General features: G+C 37.8%; 2 protein-coding genes and 2 non-coding genes across 10 annotated transcripts; 1 reads left to right on the forward strand and 3 right to left on the reverse strand.

The window, feature by feature from the left end:
* Positions 1–20: 20 nt before the first annotated feature.
* On the reverse strand, positions 21–6,766 carry LOC149002812 (uncharacterized). 7 transcript variants are annotated; one of them, XR_016170310.1, is made up of 7 exons: positions 6,679–6,766; positions 4,915–4,952; positions 1,668–3,821; positions 1,406–1,572; positions 1,255–1,329; positions 845–1,071; positions 21–746 (listed from the first exon to the last, which is right to left on the reverse strand). XR_016170310.1 is itself a non-coding variant. In XM_089137786.1 (5 exons), exons 2-5 carry the CDS (start codon positions 3,766–3,768, stop codon positions 1,024–1,026), a joined length of 2,391 nt encoding a protein of 796 aa, XP_088993912.1. In that variant the 5' UTR covers positions 3,769–3,821; positions 6,679–6,763; the 3' UTR covers positions 21–1,023. The 7 variants fall into 7 exon arrangements, 2 of the variants coding, with proteins under 2 accessions (XP_088993912.1, XP_088993914.1); XR_016170311.1 differs by lacking the exon at positions 6,679–6,766 and adding an exon at positions 5,526–6,020; XR_016170312.1 differs by lacking the exon at positions 4,915–4,952 and having other exon boundaries at positions 1,255–1,323; positions 6,679–6,763.
* On the forward strand, positions 6,191–8,001 carry LOC149002813 (GDSL esterase/lipase At3g27950-like). The gene is made up of 4 exons (XM_089137792.1): positions 6,191–6,500; positions 6,644–6,832; positions 6,918–7,090; positions 7,171–8,001. Exons 1-4 carry the CDS (start codon positions 6,191–6,193, stop codon positions 7,681–7,683), a joined length of 1,185 nt encoding a protein of 394 aa, XP_088993918.1. The 3' UTR covers positions 7,684–8,001.
* A 4,099-nt stretch (positions 8,002–12,100) lies between these two features.
* TRNAL-UAG (transfer RNA leucine (anticodon UAG)) lies at positions 12,101–12,180 on the reverse strand. The gene has a single exon. It is a non-coding gene; the product is annotated as a tRNA-Leu (tRNA).
* A 10,468-nt stretch (positions 12,181–22,648) lies between these two features.
* On the reverse strand, positions 22,649–22,728 carry TRNAL-UAG (transfer RNA leucine (anticodon UAG)). The gene has a single exon. It is a non-coding gene; the product is annotated as a tRNA-Leu (tRNA).
* Positions 22,729–23,647: the final 919 nt, after the last annotated feature.

The raw sequence follows: 23,647 nt of genomic DNA on the forward strand, positions 1-23,647 counted from the left end.
CTGGTGGACTAAATCTTAAAACCCAAGGCTGGATTTGTTTTGCATTCTAGTAAAGTTAGATGATAGAAGTAGTTTTTATCGTCAACAAATGCAAAGTCCTAGAATGCATAACAAACACAGCCTGTAATGAGAAGTTAGGAGCTTACTAGGATACATCAGACGCACATCAGGTGTCTATCGTATGTGCACGCACAAGCACACACGCACCTGCGTGCACACAGAGTAAATCTCAAAGTTGAAACCCTAGTTAATGAAATAACCAAGTGCTCCTTCTGACAGAGTTGATATCTGGCATGCCCATTGTTTCTTGGCTTGAGGTTTTCCATGAGAGCCACATTCACAGTTCAAACATTGTCTAGTTACATTCTCAGCTGTGAGTAGTTGCAGCTATACAAGATACAATCTGGGAAGACCATTTAATCTTCTTGGTAGGTCATGTAATCAAAATCAGCTGCAATAGATTGCTAGATGCTTTCCGTACAAGGGAGCATATCAGTTTTTCTGAGAGAAAAAAGCTCACTGAGCCAAAGGACTACACTGTGTCTTCTCACATTGTTTATTATATTCACTTCTTTAGAATGGATAAACAAGGCTCTAAAAATATTATTGGCGACTGTAACTAATCCTGCTTGCTCAAAAACCCCTTTCCCTATCAGCATACATGGGGATTTTACAACCTTATCATTTGAAAAGAAAACCTAAGGAAAAGCCTTCTTCCAAATTATTCCTCGCGATCTCTCTCAATTCTACAATGATGGAAATTTTAGCATCAGTAGAAAGAAAATAGTCAATTTTTGGCAGCCAGAGGATAGACGGAAGAAAGCGAATGAGAACAAGGTTTTACCGTATGTCAAATTGTCAGTGAACTTTTAGACAAGATTCTAAGTGATCCCTGAAAGAACAGGTGGTCCAGAAATCTTCAAATTAACACAACTGAATATAGCTCACGCCCATGATGCTTAAAAGCATACATATGCTGAGCCCTTCAAATCCCAGGAAATAATGTTGTAGTGTCAGTCATTTCTATTGCCCATGATATTGCTCCCGTTGGTTCAATGGAACCTGCAAATCCTGAATACAAATTGGGATTTAATTGAGCACGAAGACAAAATATACCCGTAAAAATTGAAATCCAGCACCACTAGAAAACAAGTCTACATTAACCATGAGAGTTAACTTGTTGAATCTTATAAAGTGGCAAGCTTTAAATTTATTAAAGCACTACCTAAATATTAGTAGTCATGGCAGACTTACATGGAAAACTTCAATGTGGTTGCCATTGAAAAATTGTAGCAGTTGTGCGTCACCAGGAAGAAAATTTATCTGTTCCTACCAAACATAATGAAAGAACAAGAACTTATCAGAACAATAAAAATAAGGCAATAATAACTGTAATAGGTCTTACCTTGGACATTTCTTGAAAATGAGTTGTATGGTGGCAAGCAAGAGGTGAAAAGGAATGCTGACATTGTATAGGACTACCACAAGGTAATGGGCACGACATCAAACTCAACTGACTTTGCACTTGGATAGATACTTGTTTGTGTGCTCCAAAATTTTTACTATTTTGTTCTGTGATCAACAAGCAATAAGCTTTTATACCTCTTTCAGTATCACTGAAGTAAATAAAATGCTACCTCAAAAATAAAGATTATTGAAATACCTACCTAGTTTGCCCTTTTTAGTGTTATCTGAGCTTTCAGATTCAGTTTTCCTTTTCTTTTCCACAATGCTTACCATTCTGCCATTTGTTGCACCATCGCTCATTGCTTGAATTTGGCTTACTAGTTGAGACATAGGATCACAATGGACCATAGAACTTGTTTCTGGTTTTAACTTTGATTCTTCTTTTAGAATTTCATCCACCTTTTTCTGTCCCTCTCTCAATAAAGTTTTCATGAACAAGGTAGCCTTCTCACTTTTGGCAGCTTGTGTTGCAAGACTAACACTTTGGTGGCACATATCAATTAAATGGGAACTCACAGTTGCCTTCTCTTGAATAACACAACCATCACTGTCATCAACCATGCCATCTTGTGTAGGTTTCATAGACCTTTGGGACCTAAGAATAACAGCTCCTGTTTCACTTGCAAGAGGATGATTGTGCTCATACACAATTTCAGTAACAGACCACATCCCATCCTTTTTAGGTTTTATCATCATTCTTGCTTTACAACCGGTTCTTCCATCAGAATGATTTTTCCTTGGATTAAGAGTCCTATTTCCTCTTCGATGACCTTCTTTTGAGCATTCAAATATTCTTCGCCAGACAATACCTTTTTGTGTTTTTCCTGACCGGCCTTTTCGGACACGGAAACCAATTGTTTGTGCATATGATTTATAAAAATCATAAGCTTGTTCGTCAGAGACGAACTCCTTGCCAACTGATGGAATCTCAGATTCTACATCTTGAGCTTCTGATGAAACAAGGGCATCATTGATATCATCCATCTTCTCTCTTTCTTTTGGAGTTTGTTCATTATTTTCTTTAATGTTTGTTTCCCCTTCAGTACTCATCTCTAAACTAGCACTTCGATGGCACATATCACTGTGATACAAACCCACCATTTCGTTCTCTTGGATAACACAACTATCATTTCCATTTACAATCCCAACCTGAGTTGGTTTTAAACTATCATTTTCATTTACAGTCCCAATCTGAGCTGGTTTTAAACTTTCATCTTTATATTCATTTACAATACCAACCTGAGCTGGTTTGACTACTTGCTGTGACCTATGCAAAGAATCTCCTGTTTCAGTTGCAAGAGGGTGGTTGTGCTCATATGCAATTTCAGTGACTGACCATTTCCCATCCTTCATAGGTTTTACAACCATTCTTGCTTTACAACCAGTTCTTCCATCTGGAAGACTCTTTCTGTGATAGAAAGTCCTCTTATTCACTCTTCGATGACCTTCTTTTGAGCATTCAAATATTCTTCGCCATACAATACCCTTTTGTGTTTTTCCTGACCGGCCTCTTCGGACACTAAAGCCAGTCGTTTGCGCATATGATTTATAAAAATTATAAGCCTGTTCATCAGAGACAAACACCTTCCCTACTGCTGGAATCTCATATTTGACATCTCGAGCTTCCTTAGAAGCAAGTGCATCATTGATATTATCCATCTTCTCTCTTTCCTTTTTAGTATGTTCAACACTTCTGTTGCTGTTTGCTTCCTCTTCATTATTCATCATAGAGGTAACACTTTGGTGGCAGATGTCACTATAAAGAGAATCTGTGACTGCTTTTTCTTGAATAACACAACCATCATTGTCATTCACAATCCCAATTTGTGAAGGCTTTAAAACCCTGCGTGACCTAAGCAAAAAAGCTTCTGCTTCAGTTGCAAGAGGATGATTATGCTCATATGCAATTTCAGTGACAGACCATTTCCCATCCTTCATAGGTTTTATCACCATTCTTGCTTTACAACCAGTTCTTCTCTCTGGACGACTCTTTCTCTGATTGAGAGTCCTTTTATCCACTCTTCGGTAGCCTTCTTTTGAGCATTCAAATATTCTTCGCCATACAACACCTTTATGTGTTTTTCCTGACCGGCCTTTTCGGATACTAAAACCAATTGATAGTGCATATGATTTATAAAAATCATAAGCTTGTTCATCAGAGACAAACTCCTTGCCAACTGTTGGAATCTCATGTTCTAGATCTTGAGTTTCCTTAGAAACAGGGGCATCATTGACATCATCCATCCCCTCTTTCTTTTGCAATTTGCTCAATACTTCAATCAATGTTTGTTTCCTCTTCATTGCTCATATCTGAGCTGCTCTCATTACTAGTTTCCATAGCAAAATCCAATACTCTGTAAATGATGCAAGGTCATAATATATAAGAGTTGATGTCAAATAAACCACTAACCAATATAAGAATGAGGCTATCATGCTAAGAAATTCACATCAATGAAAATATCTCCTTTTTTGAAACCATAACAAGATTTTTTTTTCTGTTGTATCTCAATTAGCTGAGAGTGGAGAAGAGAGGTTCCAAACTTGCACCAAAAGAACGATTCCCTACATATCAAGTGGCCAAGCTTATTTATGGTTCCATGATTTTAAAGGTCAATTCAATAATCAAAGTAACAAATGAATGTTCCTATTTTCTGCATGCCACTTTGACACCAACAAGAAAGCACAACATTCAAACAATAATTGTTTTTTGAGAGACTCATTCACTTACCCAAGCATGCTAACTATTATGTTATCACCCAAATCTTGTACCCGATTTTGAAGATGGACCTGCACTGATATATTTTGGTGAGCGACATGAATAACCCGTTTTTGGAGATCTATGGTGGAAGCGAGGGCCTAGGAGACCACCATTAATCTCGGTCTATGGAGGGGGGAGCATAGCCCCACAACACGGTACTACCTGACCGGATGGGCCAACCCATTTATCCGATTGGACTCTATATATGTATCTTACGTTCGCCTACCATACTATTAGGGGATTTGGATTTTTCGGTTAGGGTTTTGAGTGAGAGGTCTTATAATGTCATTTCTTGGCGATTGGTCATGAGATCTCCTTTTGTACTTCTTCCACATAGTGAAAAAGTTCTTCCTTTTCGCCCGTGGAGATAGCACACCACGTGGTGTGTGAACCACATTAAATCTTTGTGTTTTCATTTTGTTTCTATTTCGATTCACTATTTCATGATCTTTGTTTTAACACTGACCTTAGGTGTGAATTCCACCGTTTATGGAACCAACAAAGAAATAAAAGTAGCAATATGTAACTTGAATTGAGATTTAAATATATCTAAAAAAGGAAGTAAAAAATATCAACCCAAAAGGAAATTTAAAAAAGAAAAACAACAGCCAGATAAGTACTACTGTTATTGTAATGGTTCATAGGATCAAGAAAAAGAAGACCCTTACAAACAATTACAGCATTCTCACCTCACCATGATGACATAGATCCCGATTAAAAAGCTCATCTGACCATACATATCCAAAAATGGGACATTGATTCAGTTCATGTTCCTGAATGTTAATTCACTTCCAAATTTAATGATAATACTGGCTAACTAAACATCCATATAGTTGGCAGGGTCCCAGTGTAGATAGTAAATTTAAATTACTTCAATGCAGATGCCATTTGTGCATGAAAATCAAAGCTAAAAGAAATAGACGGGACATTTTATGGCAATTATTTGATTAATAGCATAAGAAATAACGCCACATACTTGAGTCATCCCAGCATGAAGCCACACATCTGTGAAACTAGCCTAGCAAATGCATATAAAAACATTTGTTACTGAATACTGATTGCAATTTAAACCTAACAAGGTTTTACGCTACCATGGTCTGTTTCCAAATCGAAAGTGTAAAAATTTATGACTGCTAGCGTATGAAAACACACTGGATTTGAAGTATTGACAGACACATATTTATCATTAAAATGGCACCATCAAGAGGTTTCAATGATCAAAAGCAGAGCTGGGTTTTGTACCAACCAAACAAAACAAGTTCAGTGGCATTACATGGAAATTAAGGAAGCCATACAATACCTGCAATTTTGGAGCAATAAATCAGCACGACTTAATCCAAGAAACTAAACCCAGAACAGAGACGACAACAAATGGAAGAATAATGGGTCTGGAGGATTTCAGATCGGAAGAGTTGCTGCTTGGGGATTCGAAGCACATACAGCGAGCAAGTGCGCTTCAGAATGTGGAAGCACAAGACAAGAAAAATTTCCCCCCACAAGCAAGGTAGTTGCAGGCTTGCAGCAACGACTTTAATCCTCTATAATTTCGGATTTGCAGAGACGGGGATGATGCCATGATCACAGAATAAGAAGAGGGGAAAGAGAAAAATAGAAAAAAATAGCAAAGTATACCAAGGGACGGATGCTTCTCCGATTCATCATCTCACTGACAAGTGTCGGTAAAAAGATAAGGGAAAAGGTAATCCTTTTTCTGAGTCCCAAGTTCCAAATGTTGACAAGATCTCACGTCACACAATCACATAAAGACAAGTTGAGGAGAGGCAGTACAGGCAACAGAGTACAAGTTTCCGGTCTCCTCCCCCTTACTGTTGGTTCTTTTTGGTTCTTTTTGCTAGGAATACAAGAGGCGGCTGCTGTGAGAGACTAGAGTTGCAGAAGAATGAAGTGAGTGATGAGTTGTTGACTCTTCAGAGTGAAATTATAAACTTAGCTGAGAAACAAGCAATGGCTATGGATTGTTTTGGAGTTACGACAGTAATCTGGGGCTACTCTCCCCCTCTAATTGGGCTGGTGGTTTTGGTATTGATGGGCACCGAAGGAGCAGCTCTAGTGGGCGGATTAAACTTATCATCACCATCCACTTCCGAGCACTCCAGCTGCAAATTCCCAGCAATCTACAACTTCGGAGACTCCAACTCAGACACCGGCGCAAGATCCGCGGCGTTCGATGCGATCCCTCCCCCCAACGGCATGACCTTCTTCGGCAAGCCCTCCGGCAGGGCCTGCGATGGCCGTCTCATAGTCGATTTCATTGGTGAGTCCATACCTAGCCACTTCTCCCTAACTCTTTACTTCACTTCATGCTGAAAATCTAATTTTTCTGTCTTTTAACGATCGATTCCACTAACAATGGAAGAAGGAACTACACTGAGTCTGAAAAAAAATTTGGATTTGCAGCTGAGGAATTGCAATTACCGTATCTAAGCGCGTACCTGGATTCAATTGGAACCAGCTTCAGAAATGGGGCGAACTTCGCAGTAGGAGGAGCGTCAATCCGCCAAGGAGGTTACAGTCCCTTTCATCTCGAAATCCAGATCTCTCAGTTTCAACAATTCAAATCACGCTGTCTGCAACAACTTTCTTCTGGTAAATTAATTTCTAATTCACTTCTTTCAACTCAAATCTGCTGTACAAGATCTTTTTATTTCACTTATCACGAACTATAATAAAGGAAAAAACGAAGCTCGCAAGAAAGATCTACCGCTGCCAGAAGATTTCTCCAAGGCTTTGTACACATTCGATATCGGTCAGAACGATCTCTCTTACGGATTTCAGCACGGTTCAGAAGATCAAGTTCGTGCTTCAGTTCCTGATATCCTTGATCAATTTTCTATGGCGATTAAGGTGGGTTTTTTATTTATTTAATAATTTTTAAGTTTTAAATTGCCATTAATACGAAAATTAATTACATATTGGGACTGTAGAGACTTTATGAGGAAGGAGCGAGGACATTTTGGGTACATAACTCGGGGCCGGTGGGCTGTTTGCCTTACTCAGTTATATATTACCCAAACAAGGACGGTTCGCATTTGGACCAGAATGGTTGTGTGAAGTCCCAAAACGAGGTGGCTCAGGAATTCAACCGGCAGCTTTTGGACCGGATCACACAACTCAGGACTCGGTTCCCACTTGCGGTTTTCACATACGTCGACGTGTATAAAGCCAAGTACGATCTCATCACTGATGCCGTTGATCAAGGTTTCGTGGACCCACTTAAGTTTTGTTGTGGAAGCTATTACGGCCATCATGTGGATTGTGGGAAGAAAGCAGTGATCAACGGGACCGTCTACGGAAATGCTTGTGGTAAACCTGGTAGTTATGTTAGTTGGGATGGAATTCACTACACTCAAGAAGCCAACCGACGTGTTGCAATTAGCATCTTTGATGGTTCCTTGTCCCACCCACCTATTCCTATCACTCAAGCCTGTCACGCTTAGTCGTTTTCGTAATCTGATTACTTTAAGATTTTAGATTTCACACTTCTTCACCGTACATTAGCAACGAATTTATTGAGGGACTCATATTTGATCAAAAGCCAATTGTCATGTTGCAATGCACATCTTTGATGGTTCCTTGTCCTACCCGCCTATTCTTATCACTCAAGCCTATCGTGCTCCTATCGTGCTTTCTCATTTTTATAAGGCAACCACCTCGAGGTTTCACCTCTTCCCAAGTAAGTCTCAAATCATGTTCTTACATTTGTAGAGTAGCAAATGTTGATGAAACTAGTATTAGCCACGTGACAAAATTGATATTTTTTGTGAGACATGAATTACATTTTCAAGATAGCTTTTATATATAATTTAAATACTACAAAGGACAAGTCAGCCAATGACCTATCTTCACTCAAAGGTGCTGATCATTGCCTTAGGGTGGAGCATCCTTGGGGCTGCGCATCTCCCTCCCCAGGGGCGGACCCATGATTGAATATTGGGGGGCCGAATAATGGAAGTTTAGATTGGGAAAGCATAAATATTTTTTCGCCACACATATTGTGTGGACCCTTATAAGACCCATTGGGGGTCTCAATCTATAAATTATTTTATTATATTAAAGAATATACCCACATATATTCGTGAGGCCCACACATATTTGACAAAAATAGGTAAATTATTGATAATGATATTTTTTTTTTCAACAAGATATAGGTAATCAATCAACAAAAAAAAATACACATGACTTCCAACTCTAAAAAGTTTAGTACAAACCAATTTTTTTTAGCTAAGAGATGCAAATCAATGGTAGTTAGTTAATTAGTAACTGTAAACAAGGATTGAAGAGTTAGTTTTTAACTAAGGATGATAGTTATACCCATTATTTTACCTTTAAAAATTGTTTTCAATATTGAGGGGGGCCAAATAGTGACATTTCACATGTGAGAAGAGAAAAAAAAAAAAAAAAATGAAGAAAATTAATATAAAATGTGAAAAACTAATGGAAGTATAAAAAAAGTTCAAAATCCGGGGGACATGGCCCCCTTCGGCCCCTTAGTGGGTCCGCCCCTACCCCTCCCCATCCCCTAAATTTTTGAAAATTTCTATTTTCCCTCTTAATTTATACATATTTTTTAAAGAAATTTTTTTGGCATTCTTATCATGCACAAAATACCAACACTTGCACCCCCCTCCCATTGGAGAAAATTTTAATAGTAAAGATAATGAGTAGAAAGGTCATTGTATTTTATGCTTTTTACTTGTTTTTGTTTTCGTACAAAACTAATATAGACTTTAAATTAGTGCCTAGTAGTTTTTATTTTTAATATTAAAAAAAAAATTCGTGACAAAAATTACAACACTCCAAAAATATTTCAATTTGGCAAAAAAATCCCAAAATGTCTCTTACAATGCCACAATGGTACACTCCGTTAGTAGATTTCATTAATTAATGGTTAGATAATTCATAAATTATTCTTAATGCCTTACGACTTTATAGTACTGCCCTTAACCACTTGTCTATATTTCTTTTGTCATTTTGCAATACTACCCCTTAATGGACTTTAATCCAGATTTTATAAATCTCAACCATTGACATCTTGTTTTTAAGAATTGAAAAACAAAAAAAAAATCATCTAAAAAATTGGGAGGGAAGGAAATTATTTCCAACTTGTTTAGCAGTGGATTTCATCTACAATTTAATTTAGAAAACCTTACAATCAATTACTCTAAAATAGCTTAAATATTCAAATTAAGGTTGACCACAATCAATTATATTCAAAATCAATCCATTCTTTCCCTTCGATTTTTTTTTTTTAATTGATTATGAGAATCAATACTCACGTCCAAGGTTTAAAGTATCCCACGATACCATACGATACTAGCCGATACGTATCCATGTTTGACCCAACCGATACGATACATCTCGATACGTCTCTCCATTGAATTACACTAAAATACATTAGTCAGAGCGATACAATACTCGATACAGGATGATACGTCTCTTAAAATCACCTGACCGATACGATACTCGATACCGATACTTTAAACATTGCTCACGTCTCAAAGAGTAGAACATGGCACTGAGGTCTCCTTATAAGTAGTAATAAAATTGATCTTTGAACTGTCAAAAATCTTGTCTTCAGAGACCCAACACCATCAAAGACATGAGGGTAGAGCTTCAAATGGAAAAAAAAATAGAAATATTTAATAATTTGTACCGAAAAAGATTTAATAATGTTCCACCTAAGTGCAAAACTCCTCTTCCCCTCGTGTGATAGTTGATCTCATTATTTTTCAATTTCCCCCCGGCTCCCCATCCCTTTGGAAAACAAAGATGAACAAGGAAGAAAAATTAAAAATGGTTGAAATCAGAAAGAGAAAAAGGAAGATTAATTATGGAATATTTTTTTGGTAAAAAATCCTGAAATATATTTGATAGATTAAGAATAGTGGATTTTTTTACTTTTTTTTGGTAAATTCATTGACACAGCAACACCGATGAAGCAAAGCTACAAATAAACTACACCCAAGGAAAGGAAATAAAGAGTCGGGGCCATCATTGGCTCAGCCCTCCAGGCTAGATGATAAGTGGCCTCATTGATCCACCTAGAAACATGTTTAAAAGAATACTTTCAAGTCTATGTTCCACATCAAAAATATCACGACGGGGACAACATGAAGAGCCATTCACTAAATGGTATATTCTTTTCTAATAAAAAAAATTGTAGATTTTTGTGGGGAAGAAGAAAAGATAAAGGGTATATTGACATTTATAAGTTACAATGTATAGAATCGATTAAAATCCTATTGTTAATCTTTAGTACGAAAATAGAATTAAGAACATATTTGTTTATTCTTCTCATTTAATTTACCATTCTAATGGAAAAGCAAGCGGTTGACATTTTTAAGATACATTTTGGGGTGTTTTTAGTAGCTTAAAATACTTTTGGGGTATTTTTGATTTTTACTATATATTTTGAAGTATCCCTAAAATTTCTCTTAAATATTAGGATTTTTATTTGTGGCAGCAGCTGCCTTCTGTCGCCGATGGTGAGGATTAGGCCACGTAAGCATGAATAAATCAAACGGTTGTAAACTAAAGAGTGGAGGTATGTATGTAAATACAAAAATTTACTTTTACATTAAAGGTTAGAAAATTTCAGAATTTACAAAATGACATCCCTGGTTCTATTCGACGAATTCCCAATTCTCGTTCTATGTCAAAATCGAAGAAGAAAACTAGGGTTCAAGCTCTCATCGACTAGCTTGGTCTAAGAAACGCGGCAAGGACGGTGATCGGCGATGAAGGACACAGAGGTGACTCCGGCGGAGAACGCCACCGTGTTTCGATCGGAACCGACATTATTCACGATCCCATCATCTTGCTCCCCACGAACCCACCGGGTTCGAGTGCTTCATGGTTGTGAAGGTTCTTACAAATCGCCGGAGCGGAAGTATTGTTATCATGTCAATACATCAACCGAGTTACGGGATCATCGGCATTCTCGACCTTATCATCTTTATCGGTATCATGCGGCGAGACAGGGGCCTCCTTCACTTCTCCCCCAACTCGTGAGTTCGGCCATCCAACCGGAGAAAGAGAATCGGACCAAGTTCGCTCTTGATCCGATTCGCGAGCTCGAGGTTTCTCCTGGTACCAAGGGTTTAGTCGAATTCCGAAATCATGGCGAGTTTGAAGACTCCGGGAATCTTGATCCGAGCACCGGATTTATCCCCGAAAGACGCCATTAGTGCAAGCATTTCAAGGGGAAAACGGTGTCCGGCACCACCGCGACGCCACCTCCCGAAAGGTTTCATCCTTCGGAATCCACCCCGGGGAAATGGGGTGTCAAACCGATCCATAAAGAACATCGGAAGAATGCCGGAGCTAGGGATGCGTTAGCAACGGTGGGCGGTTTCATCTTAGGCTTAAAAATGAACAGATCGAAGATTTGGGGATTCATCGGTAAAGGTGGGGATGTCATTTGTAAATTTCAAAATTTTCAAACATTTAAATGTAAAAATAAAATTTTGTATTTACATACATACCCCTGCCTTTTAGTTTACAACCGTTGATTTACTGATGCTTACGTGGCCTAATTAATCCTCACCACCGAGAGCTCCGCAAATAAAAATCCTAAATATTAACGGTTTGGAACTCACGCCTGGTATCACAAACATTAACAGCATTGATCGGCAATAGCCAACATTAAACGACACATTTAAGCGGTCGGATTGGAATCCACGCCCGTAATCGTCTAGAAATTTTTAAGACTTTTAACCGTCAGATTGGATCCCATGCCTGATATCACAAACATGAACAGCATTGATCGGCGATAGCCAACATTAAACGACCCATTTAAGCGGTCCGATTGGAATCCACGCCCGTAATCGACTTCAAAAAACAATCTTAAAATTTTGACAGCTGTGGGATTTGAACCCACGCCCTTTCGGACCAGAGCCTAAATCTGGCGCCTTAGACCACTCGGCCAAACTGTCACCTTATATTGAAATCTGTTATAAAGTTAAAATTAAACATTGCAAGATCAACACAAGAGACACACCGAAAGGAACTGTTGGTGTTTCCCTTTCCCATTTGTATTCTTGTTTGAGTCTTCTGATGGATGCTAAAATATAATTTTTTGAAAAGGAAGTCAATATTTTTGTAAAGTTCTTCCATGGAAGAGTTATTGGGGCTTTAGTGTAAAAAATTCTTCCCGTTTGTGAAAAAAATTTCATACATGATTTTTCAAATTTTCCTCAACTTGGTATGCTAACTAGAGTGCTTATTCCTCCATGGTAGAAGTCTGACTACTAGATAACTCATCACTATTAGAGAAAAAAGACCAACTATACGTAGACAATGCTATAAATTACATTACTCGGCCAATCATTTAGGCTTAATTGTCTCCTTTCTGTACATCTCCCTGATCCTTTGGAGAATCCTACAACCAACAGGAAGAAATCTGGTCCAGATCCAGATCAGATAAGTTGAAATACCTAGTGGAATTCTTGAGTTCCAAAGCCGAATCATCACAATAAGAGTGGCAAACCTTAGTGTCTTCTGTTGGATTTGTTGGTTGCTCTATAGAAATTGGTTTAGCTGAACTAACAATATTCTCATGACCAGAATTGATGAAGTTGGCAGATTGCTGATCAATAAGCATATGACAAGGTTCTGTATTCATCAGTGTAGTGTTATGCCGAAGAGCATGTCTACATTCATTCCCACTACTGGGTAGACTCATCAACTACTGGGTTTCCAATGTTGCTAAATTGAGGAGTAGCATGATTGGGTGCAAACTCACCAACTAGGTTTCCAATGTAGCCACATTGAGGAGAAAGATTGGAGACAAACTAATCACCAACTGGGTTTATGTACTATCCAGTGTTGTTATAATGAAGAGCATTATTGGTTTCACTCGTACCACTGGGTTTCTCAATCCACTGGAGTTATGCTGAAGATCATGAATAGATTCATACTCACCAATTAGATTTCCATTTCCAAAGTGATATGGAAGAGCGTATCTTGATTCATTCTCACCAACTAAGCTTCTTATTCCAGTGGATTCGTGTTGAAGAGCATGACTACATCCAATCTCATCAGGTGGGTTTCTCAATCTACTAAATCCATTCACACCAAATGGGTTTCCCTGCCCATTGTAGCTAACTATACTACCATCATGGCTGCATTCTAGTTCCATTGGATTGGAAATATCTGGAACACTCGTAGGCAAAGAATGTTGACCATCTGCCTCACGAAGATCATTGTTGTCTGCATGTTCTTCTTGAGTTTCTTCATTATGAGGTCTTCCTTTTTATCTATTTGACTTCTTATACATCCTACATAAGACCCACTGGTCCAACTACACACAAAAAAAAGTAATAAATAAATTAGTGTTTGCTTGAAAACCAAAAAAATCCAAATCAACCAAATAGAATGGATCATATCATCTATCACAAAGAGGTTAAGAGAAGTACCATCACATCAGTCTGTTCTTCTCTCTTAGTTGATTCAGTATCATCTTTTTCCACTTCATGCGTCATCCAGTCAGTCTTTCTACCTTTCTGAGTCGGTCCAACATAAAAAACTAATGCCTTTTTATAGCCAATAATTTTCTTTTTATAGTAAATTGGTTTGTCTGCCCAGTAGCTTTCCATTAACCATTTCCAGCCGCTCTAGATGGTCTAGATCCATTTTTATATTTTCGATATCTTAAACACAAAAAATACCATTCATTTTCTTGAGTTGGGGGACACCCAGCCAAACAGCCCGAAGACCCGCGGGGGAAGGGGTGTTAATGTTGACGAAGTAGACCGGATTCGACTATCTTAAAATTTTAGGAAGATGTCTTTGTGGGCCATCTCGGAAGATATGGGTTGACCCAAAACCCAGGAATGATGAGGGGTTCCATGGAAACCAGATTTGGGTGAACAGTGAAGGAGAACGGGATGGACCAAAGCTAGGGACCGGGAAGACATCCCCCATACAGGTAAGGACGAGATGAAAGAAGCCCATCCAAAAATAGAAGTTAGGCCCATAAATCCCTATTTGAACAAGTTGTCCAAGCAGGGCAGGAAATATCGTTTTTAAGGTTCAAAAGCTATCTAATCGTGGAAACATTCCCACCAGTTCTAAACCCGATAGCATGGGAGACCGAACCTGCCGACCAACAACCAAGGGGGGGGGAAACCCAGAACCGAACCGGCATTAAAAGGGGGAACCAGTGTTTCACCTCAACGTCAAGCCTTGGGAGAACGTGGGAAGATCCAATAACCCTCCGAAGCCAAGAAAGATCCTCAAGCATCTCTGATTCTTCACGGCTTTTCAAAATGTTGGTATTAATGCCCTCTTAATTCTTTTAGCCCAGAGTGAATCCCCAACACTCATGATCTTGAAGCCAATGGCGAGATCCTGAATTTGATCCCACCAAAGCTCAAGATACTCCCAATCCTACCTATCTTTATTATTGTGGGGAAGGTCCAATTATACAGACCGTGTCCCAGATTGAGGAGTGATCCGTTTTCCGGAACAATGGAACCCATTTCTATTAATCATGGACCCTCCCCAAAACCTCTGATGTAAATCCTACCCAAGGGGAACTTTATCTCCCTAGTCTTGGGGAACAGGATCGTTAGTAAACCAAGATGATTGAATTTGTTTCCCTCACAAGAGAACCTATTCCATAGTAGACCCTTCAATCCACATGAAATACAAGAGATTTCCATCATCTGGGTGTTTGGAGAATTAATTATGGGTAACTCTCATGGGAGGAACCAACCTCAGAGAGGTAACCAATATGAAACCCTATGTTTTTATGTTGGAAACCCCAACAAGATTGGATCTTGTTTCTCTCCTGGGTGATATTTGTGTTAACCTAAACTGATCACTATATTTTCTCAGATCCATGTTTAACCAATTAGGATTTCTAATTATCTTCTCGTTGTTCTTTTGAAACGGAAGAAGATGATGCATTCTTGCAACCATCTATTCCAGATCTCATCAGAGATCTATGATCACACATGATCTTAACCCTAGCAAAGATCGAAACCAACCCAACGAAGATCGAAACCCGAACCTCAGTGGGGAAACCAGGGTAATGTTTGTTAACATAAACTAGATTCCTATGATTTCTGTTATTGATAACAATCATTCCCTCTCTCCGGATCAAACCTTTCATGAGCCAAGTTAGATGAAACCCTAACCCCTATACAAACCATAGATGATGGACTAGATCTCCCCCATGTCTTCATTTGGGTTTGGTTGTACGGTCTTCAACCCCAGAGCAAAGCACCCGAAGCAATATACGGGGGGGTACAGTGGGGGATTAAACCAAGCGAGAAGGAGGGGCGGGAAAAGCCAGCGGATAAATAGCATCCCTGCCATAACGCATTATTATGTTCGGGATTGCTATTTTGGGCGAAGGGGCGTGGAAACGGGGGATTGGAAGGCGTAATGATATGAAACCCTCTATCTGGTGATTCTTATTAAGGTAATGAATCTCCATCTCTATTCTCTCTTAACCCGATTGATATGAACCCATCCCCATTTTGTTAGTGGTTACCCATTTGATTTGTTGTATCTCCCTTTTCAATGTTCTTGATGAGATCCTGTCCGAAACGAATCCCCGCATTTGTTTAATGGATGGATCCCATCAAGGGGAATGATTTGGGTAATAAATCTTTGTTAATTTTAGGGTTTCTTGTTACCCCCTTGTTCTAGACCTTTTAAGCTTGAAATTGGACTAAGATCATCCCAAAACGGATTGAAATCGGATGATAAAAAGTCGATTTTCGGAGTTGGAAACGGAACAGGGCGGTCGCGGGAGGTCGCAACAAGCAACCGCCACAAGCAACCGGCTGGTTTCAAGACGTGTAGGTTTGATTTTGAATTGTTTTGACTCTGACTCTATACATTCTTGTAACCCTATGCATAGGTGTCTCTGCTTCAAATAAAAGTCTTATAATAGTTTTTGGATTGCAAGTTAGAGGACTCTACTAAATTACGGTAAGGACATGCATTCTTATTTATATGCAATTACATATACATGATGATTCTGTTGTTCTATTTACTATTCTTTGATCATGCACTGTAATTGTATAAAGCATGTGAATCTTATTGTACACTTGCCGTTTGTGGTATTCCTTGATGTACTTCATCTTTCATGATATTGCACAACTGTTCATGGTATGATAAAGAGTGATTGTAGTGTAGTTGTGATGGAAGGGGTATTCCATTGGGATATCTTGGCTGGGATATCGAAGGCTGTGAAATGGGACACATGCCCCGATGTCTCCAGACTATCATGATTACTTGATGACATACTTAGGGAGTCTAGAATTGCATGGCTAGGTACCCCACATGCTATTACCCTTTGCGGGGAATTGAAGCCGGGTGACCCGTGACAATGGTGACGTGACTATGTTTCATCCAACAGCGGCAACCAGTCCGTGCGGAGACTCGGTGGTCCCACTGTTGGTCATGTAATGGTAGGGTTGCATATGTTAGGGTTGGGCTCATGGACGTCCAAGGAGCGGACCGGGTGTCGCGTGGAGTCATGAGAGCATCCGCCCCAATAATATGTGGATGACCATAGGGTTAAGGAGTGGAGTCCAACAGAGGTAGCTCCGTGAGGATTCACACTCCTAGGTTGCGAAGGATACCGAACCGAGTTGGTTGGTGCCATAGGGGAAGTATCTGGACTTCATATAGTATGTTACTATTATGACCCCGCATTGGATTAGAAACCCCGACATGCGCCAAGACTCATTGCCAATGGTCGTGGTGAGAGAGTGTTGACTTAACCCCCAGCCCACGGTTTTGAGAGCTAGGTGTGGACTTACCCCTTTGCCCAGGATCCCTCAGAGGTAACCAGTCCTTGCCGGATCGAGTGATGAGACTTACCCAAAGGAGGGCTGGTGTATATCTTAAAGCATGTCACCATTAGAGACGAAGAGAAGTAGAAAGAAAAACCAAGGAGGGAGTAGAAAAATAGAGAAGGAGAGGGGAAAAGAGAAAAAAGAAGATGGGACAAGGAAAGGGAGAGAGAAAAAGAGGGAAGGAGGGAAGAAAGGAAAGAAGAGAGCAGAAGCCATCAAGATGAAGAAAGTAGCAAGATATAAGAGACGAATCTGGAAGATGGAGTATTGGACGAATATAATTAAATCGCTGATAGGTATTTGTATTTATATTATTGATAGACTAAAACATAGATTGGAGGATCGACCACGGGGAAAGCCGGGGGCGGGGTGTGACAACTTCTCTGTGAATCATGCAATGAATAAAAATTAGCACTTACATAATCTAAATAAAAAACTTTTACTAAAAAAAATATATTACTATATACATAGAGAGAGAAAAATAATCCCATCTCATTTTTCTTTCTTATAAATTATAAAATTTCCTAAATTTTTGATAGACCCACTACAATGTCCTAGGTGGTGCTGATCATACTACCCCACATTGAAATTATGGCATGTCTTTTTAAGTGCCAAAGTTTTAATCTCAATTGCTCAAACAAAAAAGTGGACAATTTTTCTGGTTAAATGAATTGGACCAAGAACTGTTTGTATAGATTCAAAAACAAGAAACAAAAGAATTTGCAACCCAGGAAATTAAAGATTAAGCAAAGAGGTGAAAACAAACCAGACTTTCAAACCAATAGAGGCGAATTAGGGTTTGATGTTCAGTAATTGAATCCTAAAAACTAACCATAATCGTGCTTTTAGACTCGGATCGAAAGACGCAAATTAGTGTTAGATGTTTAAGCTTTCAATTTCGCCATCTCTATGATTTCTTCAAGACGTCTTCTTCTTCTCTTTTTTTATCTTCCACTGTACCTTATAATAATGTCTTTCTTGTATGGCTACTTTAGATCACCCCGAGTTTTTTCCTTCCCCTAGTTTTGACATTTCTTTAAATTTTCGAAACATGATTGCATCTCTTCTTCATTGTTCTGTTCTTCTCTATTTTCGCATGCCAAAATTCCTGCTTTCACCCTCTGCAACTTCCTACAAACCTTGAGTATTTTCTGATTTTCTCGATATTTTCTAAGCCATAGACATTGACGTTGGAGTACAAAATGCTCATCTTTGATTGCCTATATGCAATTTGGAAATGCACAAGCACTCCAACAAAGATGAAACTTCTCCTACAATTAGGTTTTGGAAATTGATGTCATCACAACATTTTAATCACAGAGAAAAAAGGATTAAGAGTTACGTTAGCGGTTTTGGGAATCTCGAGTGGAAGCGGAAGCACGAACCTGTTACTCGGACTGCCATAGCCATATTTTGCCTTCAGAAAAATGGGGCTACTTGTGTTGGAAATACTGTCATGGATGAATTGGCTTTTGGGTGTGGATTCCTGTTCTATGCTTTCATATCGATGAGATATAATCGAATGAGCTTTTCTAATTGTTTCAGGTGCAAAAGTGAGAAATAATCGAATTATCATCGGAGTTGTTTAAATAAATGGGAATGGTCACTCCTTTTTAGTAAATAAATTAAACTTCTCAATCCTGATGTTCTTGAACTTTTCTTTCCTTCGTTACGTAAATTTTCACAATTTGAGATTCCCAGTATAATTATTATTGTCTTCATGCATTCCCATTGTTTCTTCTCCCTAATTATACTATCTCTCTCTGCAAGTTGCGAACGGAAAGAGAAACCCTAAGCTGCTGCATCTTGAGGCAGAGAGCTTCTATGTCTTCCCTCTGCTCTTCTTCCTCTCTTTTCTCTGTATCTCCCTCATCTCTCTTATCTCCTTTTTTTACTGTATTTTTTCTATTTGCCCTAAATGGACTCATCCTCTTTTGGATATACGACAATAGCGATAGGTTTCTCTGCAATATTCCCTGTAATTCATATATAGGATTGTGACACGTGGCAATTAATTATCTAAGGGTCATGATTAAAACTCAACAAAGAATTAAACCTAATAAATTCTTAAATTTTTTTCTCAATTTTGTCTCTCCTTTTTTTTTTAAGTTTAATTTTAAGAATTTTTTTAGGTTCAATTCTTAGTTGGGTTCTAACATGACCCTTGGATAATTAATTGCCATTGTCTTAAATCTCAATGCTCACTTACAGCAAAACCAGGGCAAAGAACATATTTTAAAATTAATAGTTATCTAATATAGAACTGTAAACTAAATAAGTTAGTTTATCAATAAACGACAGTCATTAACAAATTTCAGCTCAAGAAAACAAATTAAGAAAGAAACGACGTTAACAGAGGAGACTAAATAAAATGCTTCCGAAAAGATTGAATTTTCAGATGAATTTAACGTACCAGTAAGCTGTTTAGGGTTAGAGTTATGGAGCACGACGTCTGGAATATTGTTCTTTGGCATTGTCTCGTTCTTGATCTTCTTCTTCAAGTAAAAAAGAATAAGCTGCCTATCGGTTGGGCAGAATCGAGTACCAGGTGAGTAAGATTTGTAAAAATCATCCTTTCTTACTACCATTGCTGTTGATGCTTCTGCTCCTTCTTTCTGCTCAACTACATTATTTTCCTGAGTTGTTCTTGCTCTCTTTTGAGGTGGAGGAGACGAACGAGGTGAAGATGGTTTTTGGGAGGTAAATAGAGACATTCTGCTGATCAAAGATAGACGAGAACGAAGAGTTCGCATAGGGTGTGAATAAAAATCACTTATTATATAGCCTTTTTTTACTTAACGCGGTAATCTCCGCCCGTGAATCAAACGATCCGTGGTTAGTAGAGTGAAAAATTCAAAGCCGTTGGATATGAATAAATACACTGATCCATGGTTAGTAGCTAGAGTGAAAATTCAAAGCCGTTGGATGTGAATAAATACACCGATCCCAGTCAAAATAGTGCAAGCCAAACAAAATTTCATGATTATATACCAATGCAGGGTTGGTTGAGTGGTAAAGATTTATGCTTCTCAGTGGAGAGGTCGTGGGTTTGATCAGGACGGCATTAAAAAAAAAATTTGGTTTACATTCTTTTTTCGTGGTCATTAAAAGTTCCTAAGTTTCATTGAGTTTTACTTATCATAGAAGACTCCCTAGCAGTACAGCAAACCAGCGTATACATAGGGTGGGGTTTTTGAATCCAAAGAGTTTATATATAGAGTGGGGGAATATTACTAATATAAGTGCCTGCCCCGAATAGATGCGAACACAGGACCTCTCCATGGGAAGTTGGGCTTTTAATTACTCTACTAATCCACCATTGGCAAAATATTCTATCACTTCCTCATACTTATTCTCTATTTGTTTTTATTCTCCTCACAAATGTTTCAGAATTTCCCCCCAAAAATGAATTCTTACTAATTTAGATTATTTTCTCCGATACTTCCAAAATCCTCTTTCACAAACCGCATGACACAGACCAATAGACCATGCAAGATACCAAGAGGTAGAAGATCTAGATTTTAACTCTTAGCTGTCATTCTCCCCTTATTTTTTATAATGGCCATGTTACCCATGATTTTTTCCCCCTTAGTTAATTAAAGCCATTTATTTCTTTTGTTGAACAATTTTCTTTTTCTTTTCTTTTTCTTTTTCAAATAAAAATTCATTATTTACAAATATGTGTTTTTCTTTTAGTTTCTTTTTATTTTTTCTTTCTTGATTTTTAGAACCATCACTATCATACTATCATACTACTATTATGAAAGTATGAATTCAAAAGACACGATTACATTTTGTTTCCCACAAATATTATTTTGTATTTAGTCAATTAGACCTTTGAATTAGTAATAAATAATGTATATAATTATAAATTCAAATTGTTTAATTAATTTTAATTTTCAATTGCTCCCTTTCTCATTTTTTTTATTTTTCATTAAGGAACAAAATTTTCATAAATAAATATATGAAAGGACGATGAAGAACAGTTGAAGATATCAGACATCATCTGGCGATTGACACAGTGGAGAAGAGATCGATTAGATCGAACATTTGATTTGCTTCCCTGTTTCAATAGAACGCTAGGAGCCCTTCTCTCCTTCCCATAATTAGATCCAATTGCCTCACAAGGGAAGCCCCTGTTATCACCTATACCGAGAAGGAAATTCACTCTTTGAAAAACTATTCATTGTTGTATTTGTTGATTGGACAATAGTTTTACATTTCTTCAAATACCTTCTATTCGTTCTATTATTTTCTTCTACTTTTTACTGTGTTTTTTTTCTTTTGTAACTACTACTACATATACCATTAGGGAGAGTGGAATTGAATAACCTCTTCATTAAGAACATTGTTCAGTGTCAACTCAACAACCTTTTCTCTAATACAATTTTGCGTGTAATAGTTGCAATTTTGTGTAGTTGTCTTTCCAAACATTTGTTGGGATTGGGCAATTTCTTATGGCTCATGTGATCATGTTATGATAGTATTTCTCATGGCTCATGTGATCATGTTATGATAGTATTTCTCTCTTTTATGTCTCTATTTGTAAAGAAAATCAAAATTTGGTCCTGATTTTTTTTTTTAATGAATGGTTCTATAGTGCAACTTGGAGTATGTTTATTATAGAATATTTTATTTAAGTGAGTGGGTATTTGGAGATATTGATGTAACAATTAATACATTCCATTACCATCTTTAGCCACTTATATCCGGGGGGAAAATCCCCTGTTGTGCACATCTCTCTGCCATGCACACAGTAGTGCATTTTTTTACCAAAGAATTTGTTGAGATTATAAGTTTTTTTTTTTAGTAAAATAAAATCTTGATATTAATTAAGATAGCAGATACATAGGGTAGTAGGGTCTATTACATTTGATGACCTGATATGGTCTATAGAGGACTGAAATGCTAAATACAAGAGCCATTGGTGGAGTGTGGTGTCACAAAAACCATTAAGATTTGTATCCTTAATGTTAGTTACTATGTTTATCAAAATTGGGACATAAGTTATCGGCCACCAATTGTGATTAAGTGGTAGAAGTAAATCAAGAAGTTCTTTGTCATCACACCATATATCATGTATTTGAAGATTATGGTGCAGTGCTTGATATACCCTTCCTTTAATCCAATCAAAAATGCCTCAACAAGATTAGAAGTTAAATTTTAAATTTTAACAATCCTCAATAGTCTTGTATTTTGTTTTCTCTTGAATCAAATCGAACCATTCTTTTGTGTAGCTAGTATTTAATAGAATTCATGTAGCATATATCCAACGTTGGCACCACATCAAAGGCAACAATCTAGCTAGTATGATCTCGCTCTGCCCCTCCAATATTAAACCTTGTCTCCGCCCCTACTTTTGCCATTAGTGTAACTTGTGTTCCGACTATTGAACATACTACTCTTTATCTTAGCTTATTTCTCTTGTTTGATAAAATTAGGATATGTAAAGTTTCTTGTGGTTTCATGAAATAGTTTTCCCTTTCTACCATATAAAAAAAAAACTATAAAATAAAAAGAAAATTAACCAGAATCAAAAGAATTTTTAAAAACTTTTAATCGGCCTCAATAGAGGATGTTAAAATAGTGACAGCTGTGGGATTTGAACCCACGCCCTTTCGGACCAGAGCCTAAATCTGGCGCCTTAGACCACTCGGCCAAACTATCAGTTGATATTAGCATTAGAATTAAACCATTGTAAGGTCAACACCAGAACAGGAACTGTTGGTGTTTCCTTTTCAGTTTTCCCATTGTATTCTAGTTTGAGTCTTCTGATGGATGCTTAAAAAATAATTTTTGAAAAGAAACTTGATATTTTTGTAAAATTCTTCCATACAAGGGTTATAAGGGCTTAGTGTTTCTTTCCATATCTACATAATAATCTCTTATAGAAGGAAGTATGAAGGACTTCATAAAATGAGGCTATAAAATATTAATGAAATTTTATTTTTTGGTTAAGCTTTAATTTTTGTATAGCTTAGGTCTTGTATCTAGCATGATCTTAACATAGACGGCTATAATCCATTGTAATTGACCTCATTTAATTGGAACTCTATAATCCATTGTAATTGACCTCATTTAATTGGAACAAGACTTGATGATAATCAGAATGTTATCTTTGGCAACCCCTCCAAAAAAATGTGGAGAATGATATGGCAACACTTATTCAAAAGCGCAGGAGAAAATGTATAATTGGGTGAGGCTTTCCTAAAACTCTCGTGGATTGTGTATATTCAGCGATGGCTTATCACAAGTGTTGGGGAAAGCGTATATTCATTCAGCAACGCTTTGGGCAGAATAGTGGCAAAACTCAGATTGTTAATTCTTAATAATGTACAGATTTTACCGCTGAGATTTCAAGTTTCACTTGAAGAACTGTGGAAGAAACTTGGGCTTCTGTCTTTAAACGTTGGAGAAAGTTGTGGTAGCCTAGCAGTGCAAGTGAGCGTTAGGGGCTGCAGGAGAAGGAAGAAAGAGCAGAAGGGAGTGGTGTAAAGAAGAAGCAGAGAGAAGTTTGTTTATATGCAGTTGATGCAGATGACATTAATTAAAGAGTAAGCGGCGCGAAAACAACAATGGTGAATAG

Source organism: Hakea prostrata, chromosome 10 (assembly GCF_041222555.1).
Source record: "Hakea prostrata isolate BN-2017 chromosome 10, UWA_Hpros_2, whole genome shotgun sequence".
Classification (NCBI taxonomy): domain Eukaryota; kingdom Viridiplantae; phylum Streptophyta; class Magnoliopsida; order Proteales; family Proteaceae; genus Hakea; species Hakea prostrata.

What these genes read in the sequence shown, in the direction of transcription:
- LOC149002812 (XM_089137786.1), bottom strand. Translation starts at nt 3,768, where the DNA reads ATGAAGAGGAAACAAACATTGATTGAAGTATTGAGCAAATTGCAAAAG. An exon ending in CACTAAAAAGGGCAAACTAG is followed by an intron (nt 1,573 to 1,667) that starts GTAGGTATTTCA and finishes TGTTGATCACAG; the next exon opens with AACAAAATAGTAAAAATTTT. An exon ending in ATTTTCAAGAAATGTCCAAG is followed by an intron (nt 1,330 to 1,405) that starts GTAAGACCTATT and finishes TATGTTTGGTAG; the next exon opens with GAACAGATAAATTTTCTTCC.
- LOC149002813 (XM_089137792.1), top strand. Translation starts at nt 6,191, where the DNA reads ATGGCTATGGATTGTTTTGGAGTTACGACAGTAATCTGGGGCTACTCT. An exon ending in TCTGCAACAACTTTCTTCTG is followed by an intron (nt 6,833 to 6,917) that starts GTAAATTAATTT and finishes ACTATAATAAAG; the next exon opens with GAAAAAACGAAGCTCGCAAG. An exon ending in AATTTTCTATGGCGATTAAG is followed by an intron (nt 7,091 to 7,170) that starts GTGGGTTTTTTA and finishes TTGGGACTGTAG; the next exon opens with AGACTTTATGAGGAAGGAGC.